We start from the raw sequence: 13,058 nt of genomic DNA on the forward strand, positions 1-13,058 counted from the left end.
AGCTGGCGAATGTGTGTCTGTGTGTGTGTGTGTGTGTGTGTGTGGGAAACTCTGCTCTGCTATTGTCACAAAATTGCATTTGGTTTATACATACATTTTAATTAAATGAATTTGCAACACGTGAAGAAATTGTCACACACTCAGAAATATACCCATAGTATTGCATAGTATGTCACACACATACACACACACACACACTTATACATATATACGCACACACTTAGCTCAAAATCACAAATTTTTCATTCGTTTTGTGTTTTTGAGGAAATTGCAAATGTTGCCCAGGCGTTTTGCTGTTTTGTCGTTTGTCGTTTGCCACTTGCTTGCACAGCCCCGCCCACTTAGCTTCACTCCAGCCACTGCCTTTAACTGTTTGCTATGAACAGCAGTTGTTGCTCCATTGCTAATGAGTCTCTCCCTCCCTCTCTCTCTCTCTCGCCTTTTCCCTAAATTCTGTTCAAATAAATATCGTAAATCATTTATGTTTTTAGTTTTCTTTATATATAGAAACAAGATTTGCTGTCTAGATTTAATTAAATTTGTTCGTATTTTTTTTTTAAATCGTCTTCCTCTTTCTTTTTCAGGTCAAGCCCTCGGACTCGAAATACTTTACCGTCGAATTGATTGAGCAGGCGCATGGCATTAGCAAATATCGTGTGCGTTTCTTTCAAGATTTTCCACTCGATGGGCATTTCTATGTGCTGATTCATTCGCCGGAAACAAATCAGAGCGTTGAGGTGAGTTTATCGTTGCAAAAGGTTTGCCAGTTCACAAAAGAGAAAGAGAAGAGAAAGAGAAAACCGACAGTCAACTAGCTGAAAAGTTGATAAATTGTTACAAAAAAAAAAAAAAAGAAGTTTGAACTCGAATTTAATTTATTGCCTGAATTTGAGTGCTCCCAAACGAATAATTGGACTGGAGTCCTTTTTCTTTTGGACTGTAAACATTTTGTGTGTTATAATTGGACATGTGAAGCGTTTTAGTGTTTTGTGTGTAGAGAAATGCAGTGTATAGATACCCCTTAAAGTGAAGAGGAGCTGTTTTAATTGATGAGTTATCGATAATATTGTATATATCGATAAATACTTATATCTAACCCAGTGAACGTACGCTGTAAATCTTATGGGTGTACTATTTAAAGTATACTATATGGAGTATACTCCATAGGGCTTCTTACACTTACCATGCATTATAAGCTACATGGGATATATAAAAAGGTAAATATCACTCTGTCTATACCATAGAGAATACACATGACAACCTATACTACATTGGAGAATTCAAATAGGGTATGATTTGACTGTGCAATAAATGATGCGTGATAAATCCAGCTTTGCTATACAGGGTATATCGTACAGCGTATTTCACACAGACAAAATACTGCCAAAATGCCATAGAAAACAGAGTCCACATTCCGCTTCAATTTGTGTTGGAAAATTGATTTGCTTTATTTCGTATACCCTACACAGGGTATTTGACTTCTTCCACTACTTGTGTGGCCTGGCTGAAAAGATTTGTATCAATCAAAATTATTGTATAATTGGGAACATTATCTAGAATGAAAAAGTATATATGTATATACGTATATCACTTCAAACTTTCGCCCTTAATAACTGTTCAGGTGCAACCTTGGCAGAGTATTTGCGTTTCGGTCTCTCCGTCATCTTCGTTTGCTTATTGTTGTTATTCAGTTGCGTCACGTTATTTTGTAATATTTCACTAAAAACATTTCAAATGCAACATTTTGTGTACATATTCCGCTACGTTTTCAATTTCGCCGCAAAATTTTGTTTTTTTTTTTTTGCTGTAGCAGGAGGCGGCAGGCAGCAGGCAGCAGGCAGCAGGAGCAGCAGCAGTAAGCGCAAATGTAAATACGCTGGCATTGGCATTTTTCATTGGTTACCTGATGCCATTAGATAGTGCAAACAGACTGATAGCAAATGCCCCGAAAAACTACGACGAGGTGGCGCCTTCGAAACCGTGGAGGTGCGCGTATCAATTTGTTGCTAAAGTTTTTTCCACCATTTCCTGTGGCGCCTCTCCGCACACAGCAATTGAGCTTCCTGTGCACGTGGCCGAATGTTGTGGCCAATAGCAGGAGTAGCAGCAGGAGAAGCAGTAGCAGTTGTTCGTGCTGTTGTTGCTGTTGCATTTAAGGCAGCCAAAAGGCCAGCAAGTAGACAATAACAACAACAGCAACAACAACAAAAAATAAACCGGAATTGCATAAATAAGTTTCGTTTATGTACAGCCGGGCGAATGGTCAACAGCGAAATGGCGTATATCTCAGCTCAGTCAGCTCCATTCCATGTCCATGTTACCCTTCACAAATTGCATAAATTTTCGGGGTAGGCAGAGCTTCACGCACACACACACACACACACACGCAGAGCGAGAGTGTGAGAATGAGAGCGAGAGTGTTGTAAGTGAGAGGGATAGCCCTATTTATTCCCCATTGCCCAATGGGTTCATCTATAAACGCTATCTCGCATACTGAGCTGCACATAAACAAAGGAAAATGTCGTTAAGTATGCCTCAACTATCCATTCCCCCAGCCCGTCCGTCAGCCCCTCGCCATACCCGCATCGCCTCCATCCAGAGCCTACCCCATCTTGTGGCCATTGTGTCTGTGTCATCTGTGGTTATGTGTTCATCCAATGGACGCACACACATCATGTCTATAAATTCAGTACCATAAGTCGATCGCTTGTTCGCCGTCTCGCAAGCGTTGCACGCTCATTTATTAGCCCCCTCGGTAAAGCCGCCGTCAGGAGACTCACTCTGGTCAGTTTTCGGCATTCAACTTTTCGCTTAAAACGTTGAAGCGCTCAACGCATTTGCGCAAATCTTATGAAATGTGCTCTTAATTCCAGCTATTTTTCAATCGGGATAAATTCGCGAGCAGTTAATAAAGGTTAAGCAGTTTGGAATGCCTTCCTCAAAGGAATTTCTCAATCTATTATATAAATGAATCGAGTCTATTTAATAGTAATAAGCCAATTAATTTCCATCGTCATTTGTCATTTAGCTTGATTTAACAACCCAATTTACTCTATCGAAGTTTGCAGAGAAAACTAATCTTACGGCAGATTTTTAGAGTTTTTATATATTCGTTAAATTTGCATCTTTATAATTTAATATTTAATTTGATTTATTGTTAGTATTTATTTATTTTTTAAATCTTATTAAGATTTTGTTTCGTAGTTTTTTAGAATAAAATTTATTTTTAAAATTTTATTTAGTTTATTTTTTTATAATTATTTTTTTTTTTTAGTTTTTTTATTTTTTTTATATTTTTTTTTTATATATTATAAAATGTTTTTAATATGACCTAATTATTTTTTTTATATATTTTTTTTTATTATTATTTTTTATTATTATTATTTTTTATTATTATTTTTTTATTATTATTTTTTTATTTTTTTATTATTTTTTTTATTATTTATTTATTGCTTTTTATTATTTTATTTATTTGATTTATCCATTTTATTTTGATTTACATATATTTCTTAAGATATAATTTTAATAATTTTTTTTAATAATTTTTTTTAATAATTTTTTTTTATATTATAGTTTCATATATAATTATTGTTAATAGTAATTTTTCAATTTTTAAAACGAAAATCTTATATAAAACTTGAAGCACTTTTCTCGATTACTTTCAAATTTCTATCTCCTCTCTCAACTCAACTCTCCTTGAACCTAACAACAATCCTCAGCTGCATTTTGTAGTTAAGAATGCAGCTTACATCAAATACTTTGGGATCAACTTCTGCTGAGCAGTCAGCTGGTAATGAAAACCCTTCAGCACTAAATGCTAAATTATTTGATAGTCGAATGTCCGTTGTTGTTGTTGTTTTTATCATGTTGGTTATTTATTCTGAAATTGTGCCTGGGCCCAAGGGCTTAACTTGCTGCACATAGAAAATGCATTGCGAATGATAAGTGCATTCCATGAATGTCAATTGACAGGCCAGTTGCAGCAGTTGCAGTTGCAGTTGCAGTTGCAGTTTGCGGTTGCAACTGTTGCAGTTGTTCAGCTGGCAAAAAGTTGTTACAATTGCTTATAATTGATTTCAATGCGTTTTCTTTATGGTATTTTATCTCTCTTTTTATGTGGCTTTCACTTTGGTCACTAATTCTCTCTCTCTCTCTCTCTCTCTTTCTCTCTTCTCTCTATCTGCCCATTTTATTTATAAATTTTGTGTGCGTGCGTCCGCAAGGACTTCAAACAAACTAAAAAGTTGCAAATCCCATTTGCTTCAGCAAAAGTTTTTATTCCGTTTTTTTCTCATTTCTTGCCATTCTTTCTCATTCTGCATTGCTTTAACCCTTATGTTTGCTCACTGTCATTGCAGGTGCCCATTGTGGGCGACACCAGCGTCGGCGAGAAGTGCGATGGACGACTCGGCGGCCCACTGATTCAGCAACTTGTCCAGAATCTGGGCTTCATTGTGACAACAAGCGTCATAGTCGTCATATCGATCTGGAGTAAGTACTATATGCCCGTTAGCCGTAGCTATGCCTAAGTAAATTCATATATTAATGTATTCAATTGTTGCATAAATCATGCAAGCTGAGCTAAGAGAGTGAAGGCTCGGGCCAAAGGCTCATAAATCATAAGAGCTGCCGGGAAGCTGACCCAAGACTCGGCTCTGGGTGTCGTTGTTTGCAGTTAATCGCAAATTCCATGAATCTTTAATCAAGCTGAACAGTGCGCTGCGTACCTGGCTTCCCTTTTTTGTTTAGAGATACTCGCTTTGGTGGTGGAAAGAGAGGTATATTGGTATTGAAACATGAGAGAAAGCAGTTGTGTCATATGCTCCACGTACATGTGATGGGGGATAGAGGAGATTATCTATAAGAAGAGAAATTTTTATGTATTATCAGAATGTTTCTATGAGATGATAGTTTTAGGTGAAAGGCATCTCTTTTCGGAGGGAGTTCTAGTCAGCATAGCTCACTTATATAAGAGTAGCATAGATTAGGGTAGCTCTGTCAGCAGATTCTATAAAGATTACGTAAAAAGAGACGCTAGAGGGCGCCGTAGAGAGCTAGACTCGACAAGTTTTTGCACACTTGGCACACAGTGGAGCTACCCCACAAATAGTTTTCTAAACGATATACAAATCAGCTCATATAGACGGCCTCTGAGCGAGTATTGAGCAGTTGGTAATGCACACCGTGTCAACGTTATTACTACTTGTAGTTGCTATTGCTGTTGTTGTTGCTGCCTGCTCTACCTGCAGCACGCAGCTTAAGTCCGGGCCAGCCTTGGCGGCGCTATCCTTTGACGCAGTCCTTTTTAGTGACGCTTCATGGGAGCTGCGTTTTGGGACAACGCTTCGTTAAACTTTGCCATTTTTGCTTGCATTTTTACACGCAGCTGTGCAGACCGAATGAACTCCAGCTGTGCGTGGGCGGCGGCAGCGGCGGCGGCGAAGGCGTGGCCAAGTTCTGTCCACAAAAGTTTTGGCTTTTCGAAGGTGTGGGGTGGGGGCAGGGGGGCAGGCCTTGGAAGTCGCCGTGTTTGCCATTTTTCAATGTTGTCTATTCGGCTACAGACGGACAGTACGGACGTTCGGACGTACGGACGCTCGGGTGTTATCGCAACGAAAACACTTTACACCCAATAAAAAAGGAGCCAAAAGTAGGGAGTGGGAGAGCGCGCAAAGAAAGGGAAACAAAAGTGAAGCAAAGGTAACTGTGGCTAACAAAACTTAACCAGGGTTTACCTTGTTCGCTTGCCAACCGCAAAGCTGATAACCAGCAACTTTTCCTACTCTCCTTCTGCTCCTGCCCCCGCCCTGCCTGCCAGAGACTCTGCGTAGACACACGAAACAACAAAAAAGGAAAATAAAGTATCAACAACAGCCACTTGCAACTCGCAACTAGCAACTTGATTAATTGCAAGCTACATATATGTAGCTATTTTCTATACATATGTATATATATATATATTGAGATATATCTAAACCTATATATGCACTATAATACATATATTTATTGCCGGCAGCATATTTTTTTGTAGTACCCTGAACTCATTGGAAAAGTAGAATCAGGGTATATTGCTTTAGTTAACTGGTTTGTAACAGATGCAAGCTTTAGCTGAGCCTTTCATATAGATCACGACACATCGTGGTTATTTTATGTGTCCGCTCTTAAAAATGAATCATAATTTGAAAAATATCTTCAAAGCTTTCCAAATCGTTTTCTATATATCCACTTGTATGGCAGTTATCGATAGCCATGTCCATAAAAGTGTCACATAATTATCGATAGCTCATTTTAATCGATAACAATTGACTTGGACTTAACTTAATAATAGTATAAACTGGAGACCAAATGTAGATAAAGATTATATATATGATACATTTGCTGACCTACCATTTCTTACTTTCGATAGTTATATAAACTGTTTCTAAATGCAAAAAAAAAAAAAAAAAATATCGAAATAAAATGATTCCTAGGCATTTCCTAGTGAACATTATTTAGAGAACTAATTCGCTTAATATCTGGAAATTGATCGTTATAAAGGTGAGCAGTGTATAGCCATAAGAACATCCCTAGGGTATTATCTACTCAGATAATACTCAGTCGATTGGCTGACTTACTATTCTAAGGGTAGAAAATTGTGCGTAAATTGAGATAATTATAATATACAATAATCTATGACGCTCCTTATAGAGCATCAGCTAGTCGGCCCAGTTCGATTAGTTCAATCTAGCTTGTTTTAGTTTTTATTTCTAAGTATCCTTTTCGCTGTGCTCTTTATCTTTGCAGTATACATATCGTTCTTCCAGACGCAGGGCGTCACGCAAGTCAACTCCGAGGGTAAGTTTAATTAATAATTTTGAGTGCAGCATCAGCAGCATCAGCAGCAGCAGCAGCCGTAGAGGCAGCAATAGCAGCATCAGCCCCCAAGGCAGTGGCCCAACTTTTGCTACACTTCTCTCTATTAGTTTTAAGTTTTTAGTCATTTCGTGCATGAATACCAAAAACTTTTTGTGGGTAGCGATAACAGGCCGCAGTCTTCTCTCCACTATCATCATCATCATCAGTTTTCGCTGCAGCAGAGCCACATACAAAAATTTCTTATTTATGACTTAAACTTTGATTTTTCAGCTGGCTGTTTTTTTTTTTTTTGCTTCCATTTGCTTCTTCTGCTTTCATTTCTAAGTTATTTTCATTTTTTTTTTCTTTCATCTTTCCCTCTGGCCGTCTATCGGCTTTAGTTTTTTGCTGCTGAGCTGGGCTGGGCTGGGCTGAGCTCGGTTGGGCGTGATGTGATTGCAAATTGTATTCACTTGAGAGAGTGTGTGGCTATAAATACTTGGCGTTCGTTATCGATACTCGATACTCGACTGCTCTGAACTAGAAGTCTACCGTTTGACCCCGTTTCCAGTGAAAGCCAGCATACTAATCAAGCCTATTGGCTGGCATAAATTACAGCCTGCATGCGTTTGCGTTTGCAAATCAATTGGCTCTCAAATGCAATCACAATCGTCGCAATCCAGCCAATATGGCACAAATCTGACTTTAAGGTGTCATCAATTGCCATAAAACGTATTGGCAACTGCTATAATTCAATTGGCGTGTCTAACATGGAGTTTAACATGTAGTTTTCGATTTGCCACCCGGTTGTAAATATTTTATTTAGATGTTGGCTAAAGTTTTTCTTTTGGATTCATTCAGAGCTGCGTGATTAACTTTAACATGTAATTTAACATGAACTTTCACATCTGTTAGCAGTTTTGCCTTTTAGCTCTAGCCATTCTACCTTTGCCTTTAACAAACAGTTAAAATGTTTTCATATTATCAAATTTTCACTTTCAATTTGCAATATTACAAAATTTGGACTTTAATGAATGAGTTTTAACACGTAGTTTAAGTGCCGGTGCCTGTGGGAAATCTGTAAATTTTATTACATTTTTGGCTTTTAAAGCTTTGTTGTTTATGTAGTGTGATAAGCGCGTCGCGGTTCTTTAGCATTTTATCAGCATTGGGCCACAACTTGGCAGCACTCAAATTACCTTAATTACAAAATTAGTCTAATTACTTAAGATTTGTGGCGCACACCCTGTCCTGTCCCTGGGCACGCCTCCTGCCTCTAATGAGCACTTGGCGAGCTCAGCAAGTTGCCCAACGTCCAGCGCACACACACACAGTTGCCTTTACGCCACTCTCCCTCTCCCTCTCTCTCCCTCTCTCTCTCTCTCCCTCTCTCTTCCTCTTCTGGTTTATTTGCACGTTTCTTTCGCGGCCATCCGCACGTAATTTTTACACTAATTTTAATAGCTAAATTATTTGTTGTGTGTGTGTTTTGTGTTGCCAAAAACGCCGCCTGCTTTTTGTTGGCCTTCACGCTCATTTTTCATGCCCAAGTAACGCTTTACTAATTACCAACATCAAAGTCTTGCAAGACTTTGTTTAAAGCGGGCCAGCTTGGGGCTTTAGCTAAAATATAGTACAGAAAATTTAAGTTATATTAAATTACTATCATATGAAATGAATTGCTTACTATATTATGCTATATAAAATATGAAATCTTCTATTTTGTATGTAGTTTTCTTTTCTATATGTCCTACTTCGTTAACTTTTAGTTGGTATTCCGAAAATATAGTCTTGTATTAAATATTCTCTCCTCTGTTTTCTTACTCCATAATTATCTATTGTCTATATCCTTCATCACATAAGATTTTCTACTCTGCTCGACTCACACCATTTCATTCATTTTCTACATTTCTATATATTTTCAATATCTTCTATGTTTTAGTAACCCTTCTACATTGTACATCTCTGCTACATTTCGTCTTCTGATTAATCATTCCACTTTTTCCATTCTTCTTCTCACAGCTTTCCAGAAGTCAAGGGATAATTTGAGTTCGCTTAGCTTCTCAAGCCGCGGCTCACCACGGAATACTTCATTGGATGGTTAGTCTCTGCTTCAGGTCTATCGTATTCGATTTCGCTAATTTATTTTGCACTTATTTTTACAGACCGTACATACTCACAGCGTCCGCCCTCTAGGGAGGAGTCCTTTATCTATGGGGCTCCTCAATTGAATACACCAAATCGAGGAGAGGGTTTGCGTCGTTTTTAGGCTCGACTAACTTAGTTTAAATGAAAAGTAACTCAGGTTAAATATCTAATTTTTGTGTTCTGCAAAGTTGAGAGTTTTGATACCCCCATGTTTGATACCTATACTTAAAATTTCTGGACTTGATTTATGTTAACATTTACAGTAATATATCTTTAATTTTTTTACTTTTGATTTGTTATAAAAACACATTTTCAACTAATTGATTTAATAAATTTACTTGAGCTAACGTTTTTTCTTTTTGTGTGTAAAATGTTAATGTAAATATTAATGATAGTAATAATGATGAAATAAAAGTAGGAACTAAAATAAAAAAAAAGTTTTAGATCTAAATATTTGTATCCTATTATTAGTCATTTAAAAGCAGCTAAGTTTAATATATTAATTTAGGTCAATAAATTATTTATTAAACCTCATGTTAAATATATAAGAAATAGCTAAATAACTTTCCTAATGAACGTTTCAATAAAAGTAAAATTGTCTTAAGGTGTAAAGTACTAAGGTGTATCAAAAATGTATAACTTTAATATATTTTTTAGTGTTAGTTTAATAGGTGGAACAATTTGAATAAATATTAAAAATTGAGTAAATTAAAATGGAATAAATATGTTTTTATTGCTGAAAATATATTTTATTATTAAACTGAAGCAACAACAAAAATATACTAGAGAAATGTAAACTGTAGTAATGTAAATTAATTTCCAGACTTATTCGTGTCACGCTCACATCATTTCTGGTATTTCTACTATATTTTGAATAGGAATTCCATGCTATATTTTACCTGCTGTTTCTTATTTTTTCGATACGTCATATCATTTTCGGCTGCATCGCTTCCCAATTCGTGTCACGTACACATCTCTAGCTGGCCCAGTTCCCAATGGCCTATTTAATAGAAAGGATAAGCTGAAATATGAAAACACTTGAATCGTGTCACTTTAAATTTATGTTCATTCCGATGCTGTAATTCGTGTCACGCGCACATCTCTAGCTGCTCAGAGACAACTCTTTAGCATTTGGTGTTTAAATTGATGTTTGTCCTGCTGTTATTCGTGTCACGCGCTCATCGCTAACTGCCAACACCCTTAGCCGCCACGTCTCGCCCTGCCCCAGCCCCCCCCCACAGATAATTTTTGCTGTCAAGTTTTCTGTGTCCACGATGGATTCCGCTTGAGCTGAACTCCTCAGCGCACGTGCAAAGCCACTTCAATTACTTTAGCTGATTCTCTTTTGCTGTAGCAGTATATGTGTGTGTGTGTGTGAGTTGGTGTCTGTGTGTGTGCGCGCTGGCAAAGTGTTAAGTGCCAGCTGAAGTAGTCGAGTCGAGTGCTCTGTTTTAAGCGCTTTTTAGAGCTGAGCTGAGCTGAGCTGAAGCTGAAGCTGCAGCTGAAATGTATGCTACGATTTTCGTTATATATGCATTTCTAATTAGAAAAGCATCAAGTCAAGTATGCCATTAATTTTACATTTGCGCATTTCAAGTGCGCCAGCCAGACCCCAGCCACGCCCACTAGCGCGAGCATTGAAAAAATGCTCAAGTACTTGGGCGAGCACTTGAAGCGTGCGCCCGACTTTCCATTGATAATTCGCTTTTGTTGTTGTTGTTGTTGCCTTTATTTTATGTTATTAATTAGTTTTATCCCTTCTTCGCTTTTCGGCCAACAGGGGGCGCTGCTGCAGCAGCCAATTGGGTCAGCAATTAAATTTAGTTAAGCCTCTGCATTCGATACGTTTGTTTTTTTTTTTTTTGTTCTTCTCACATATTTTAATGAGTGCAGCGCACAATTGGCTCGATTGGCTTGATTTATGTAAAGTTTATGCCAGAGTTCGAATTGGCTTTAACAAGGCGGCACAAGGATGCGCATGTGTGTGTGAGTGCGTGTGCGTGTGTGTTCGCTCAGCTGCAGCGGCTTTGGCTGCTTCATCATTTTAACGCAATTTCCTTGGCACTGAAATGGAAATTTTCATTTCGTTTTGACCTCTTGCTGCTGCTTACCTCCTTTACATATAACCCATATAAATATATATGTATATATTGTACAATACGTATATTTATTTTTATACTCGCTCAGGAAGTGCGAGAAGAGTATATTGGTTTTTGCATGCAATATATTGGTTGTCGTTTGTATTTTTAAGCTCGCTTTATGATATGTTTATATTTTCTGCATACGCCCAGTGGTGGGCGTGGCAAGTTGCATATGACCAGTCGGCGGGTAAAGTGGAATTACTGTAGCTTTTATTGAGAGCTGAAGACTTCACACTTGAGTATAAACATATGATATTATTTATATGGAAATAATAAATACATTTTTGTATTTACTAATATATATATTTATTTCATTTTACATTTGATGTATATATGATATTATTTGTAAATAAATAATAAATAAATATATATCTATTTTTTTTTATTTTTTTAATTAATTTTTTTATATATTTTTTTTTCAATACACCATAAATTCATTGCACAAATTAATTTTTCTTTTTTTTTTTTTTTAATAAGAAATATACAAAAGTAATATATCTTCTCCATATATATCCATTCTATATATATCTTTTGCGCCGACTATGGCCATGAGTGGGTGAAGCAACGTATCACAGGCTGCTCGAAGTTGACTTCTTGGCATTTTTGCTCACTTCACGAACAATGAGTTTCTTTAGAATCGCTCGAACCTTGCTCTCCAAAGTGGCCCAGGGCGACTAATCCATTAAATACGCGTCTGGTGAACTCGAGAGTTCATTGTGTGGCCGCACTCCAGCTGGGAACGTAGTTTTGCTGGCATGCTTACTTCACTTGCCCTTGACTGTTAGATTGAGTTGATTCTTAGAGAAATTTGTATAAATAGACGTTGCTTATGGGCGTGGGCAATTGGTAAAAGTAAAAGAGTAAAGCGGGCACAGTTCTTTTAAAGTTGGGGAGGTGAAAAGGCAGAGTCTGGTAAGAAATTAGGCTTCCTCTACATATAAGCTCTGGAAGAATGGAAGAAGAGTATCGTATTGCAGGCATAACAGAGTCTGCAGTCTTAAGGCTAGGGTTGGATATTTGATTAGCTCTTAAGTGACTCATCTACTTTTCATCTCAGCTTCACACTTATACATAACTTTATATTCCAATCGAATTCAGCCTGCACGAGTATGAATCAGTCAGTTGAGCTCATGCCTATAATATTCAGACTTGTTTTTCCATTCTCTGCTTCTTTCTTCGTGCTTCATAAATTATAAATAACTTAATCGTGTCCGAGCGTATTGAACTGTGCGCCAAAAAGGAGCAAGCAAAAGGCAGAAGGAAGACAAAAAAAAAAAAAATGAAATAAAGGAGCGGCTCAAGGATCGAGTCGTTTTGTTCAATTTGAAGCGGCTTAACGGCTGACAAATGCACAGGCATCATTCAAACAAGGCTGTGCGAGTGTGTGTGGGTGTGTGTGTGTCTGTGTGGGTGTTGCCTGATTAAGATGCTGCGACTTGACTTCATTCATGTGTTAACATTATATGACGCCATAAGTGCGTTTGTGTGTGTGTGTGTGTGTGTGTGAGCCATGCTTGATTTGCTCAATTCCGGTTCATTGAATTCCGGTTGCCGCGTTTGCGAGTGTCCGAATGTGTTGAGATGCGATATTCTAATCCGATTTGTGTGTGTGTGTGTTTGTACAATATATGAATTATGCCATACATACATATATGCATGCATGCATGCAAACATACATATATGAACGGCCGCTTCACTTGGCCATATAAATTATGAAAACAACAATTAAGCAGCACAAAAATAATTATGTTTAATCAGCATTTAGCCGCGCAGCCCATGCATAAATACTCCACTCGATGCGAATGCATATTTGTAATAAATATTCACTGAGCAATTTACGAATATCAAATTTTAGAATTATTTGATCACATTAATAAATAAGCATTTGGAAATTTTCGAAAAATATTTAGAGCTAATCGAAAATTATTTGGAGGA

The 13,058-nt window shown here is 37.3% G+C and overlaps 1 protein-coding gene across 1 annotated transcript in view; it reads left to right on the forward strand.

The window, feature by feature from the left end:
- Gp210 (nucleoporin 210) overlaps positions 1–9,594 on the forward strand; it is a 28,600-nt gene extending 19,006 nt beyond the window's left edge. The window contains exons 15-19 of the mRNA XM_030382156.2: positions 585–737; positions 4,359–4,491; positions 6,784–6,834; positions 8,857–8,934; positions 9,000–9,594. Coding sequence (XP_030238016.1) covers positions 585–737; positions 4,359–4,491; positions 6,784–6,834; positions 8,857–8,934; positions 9,000–9,103 — 519 coding nt within the window. The 3' untranslated portion in view covers positions 9,104–9,594. The remainder of the gene's footprint in view (positions 1–584; positions 738–4,358; positions 4,492–6,783; positions 6,835–8,856; positions 8,935–8,999) is intronic.
- Positions 9,595–13,058: the final 3,464 nt, after the last annotated feature.

The sequence above is a fragment of the Drosophila navojoa genome, chromosome 5, assembly GCF_054131105.1.
Source record: "Drosophila navojoa isolate 15081-1374.11 chromosome 5, UAZ_NAV_1.0, whole genome shotgun sequence".
Taxonomy (NCBI): Eukaryota; Metazoa; Arthropoda; class Insecta; order Diptera; family Drosophilidae; genus Drosophila; species Drosophila navojoa.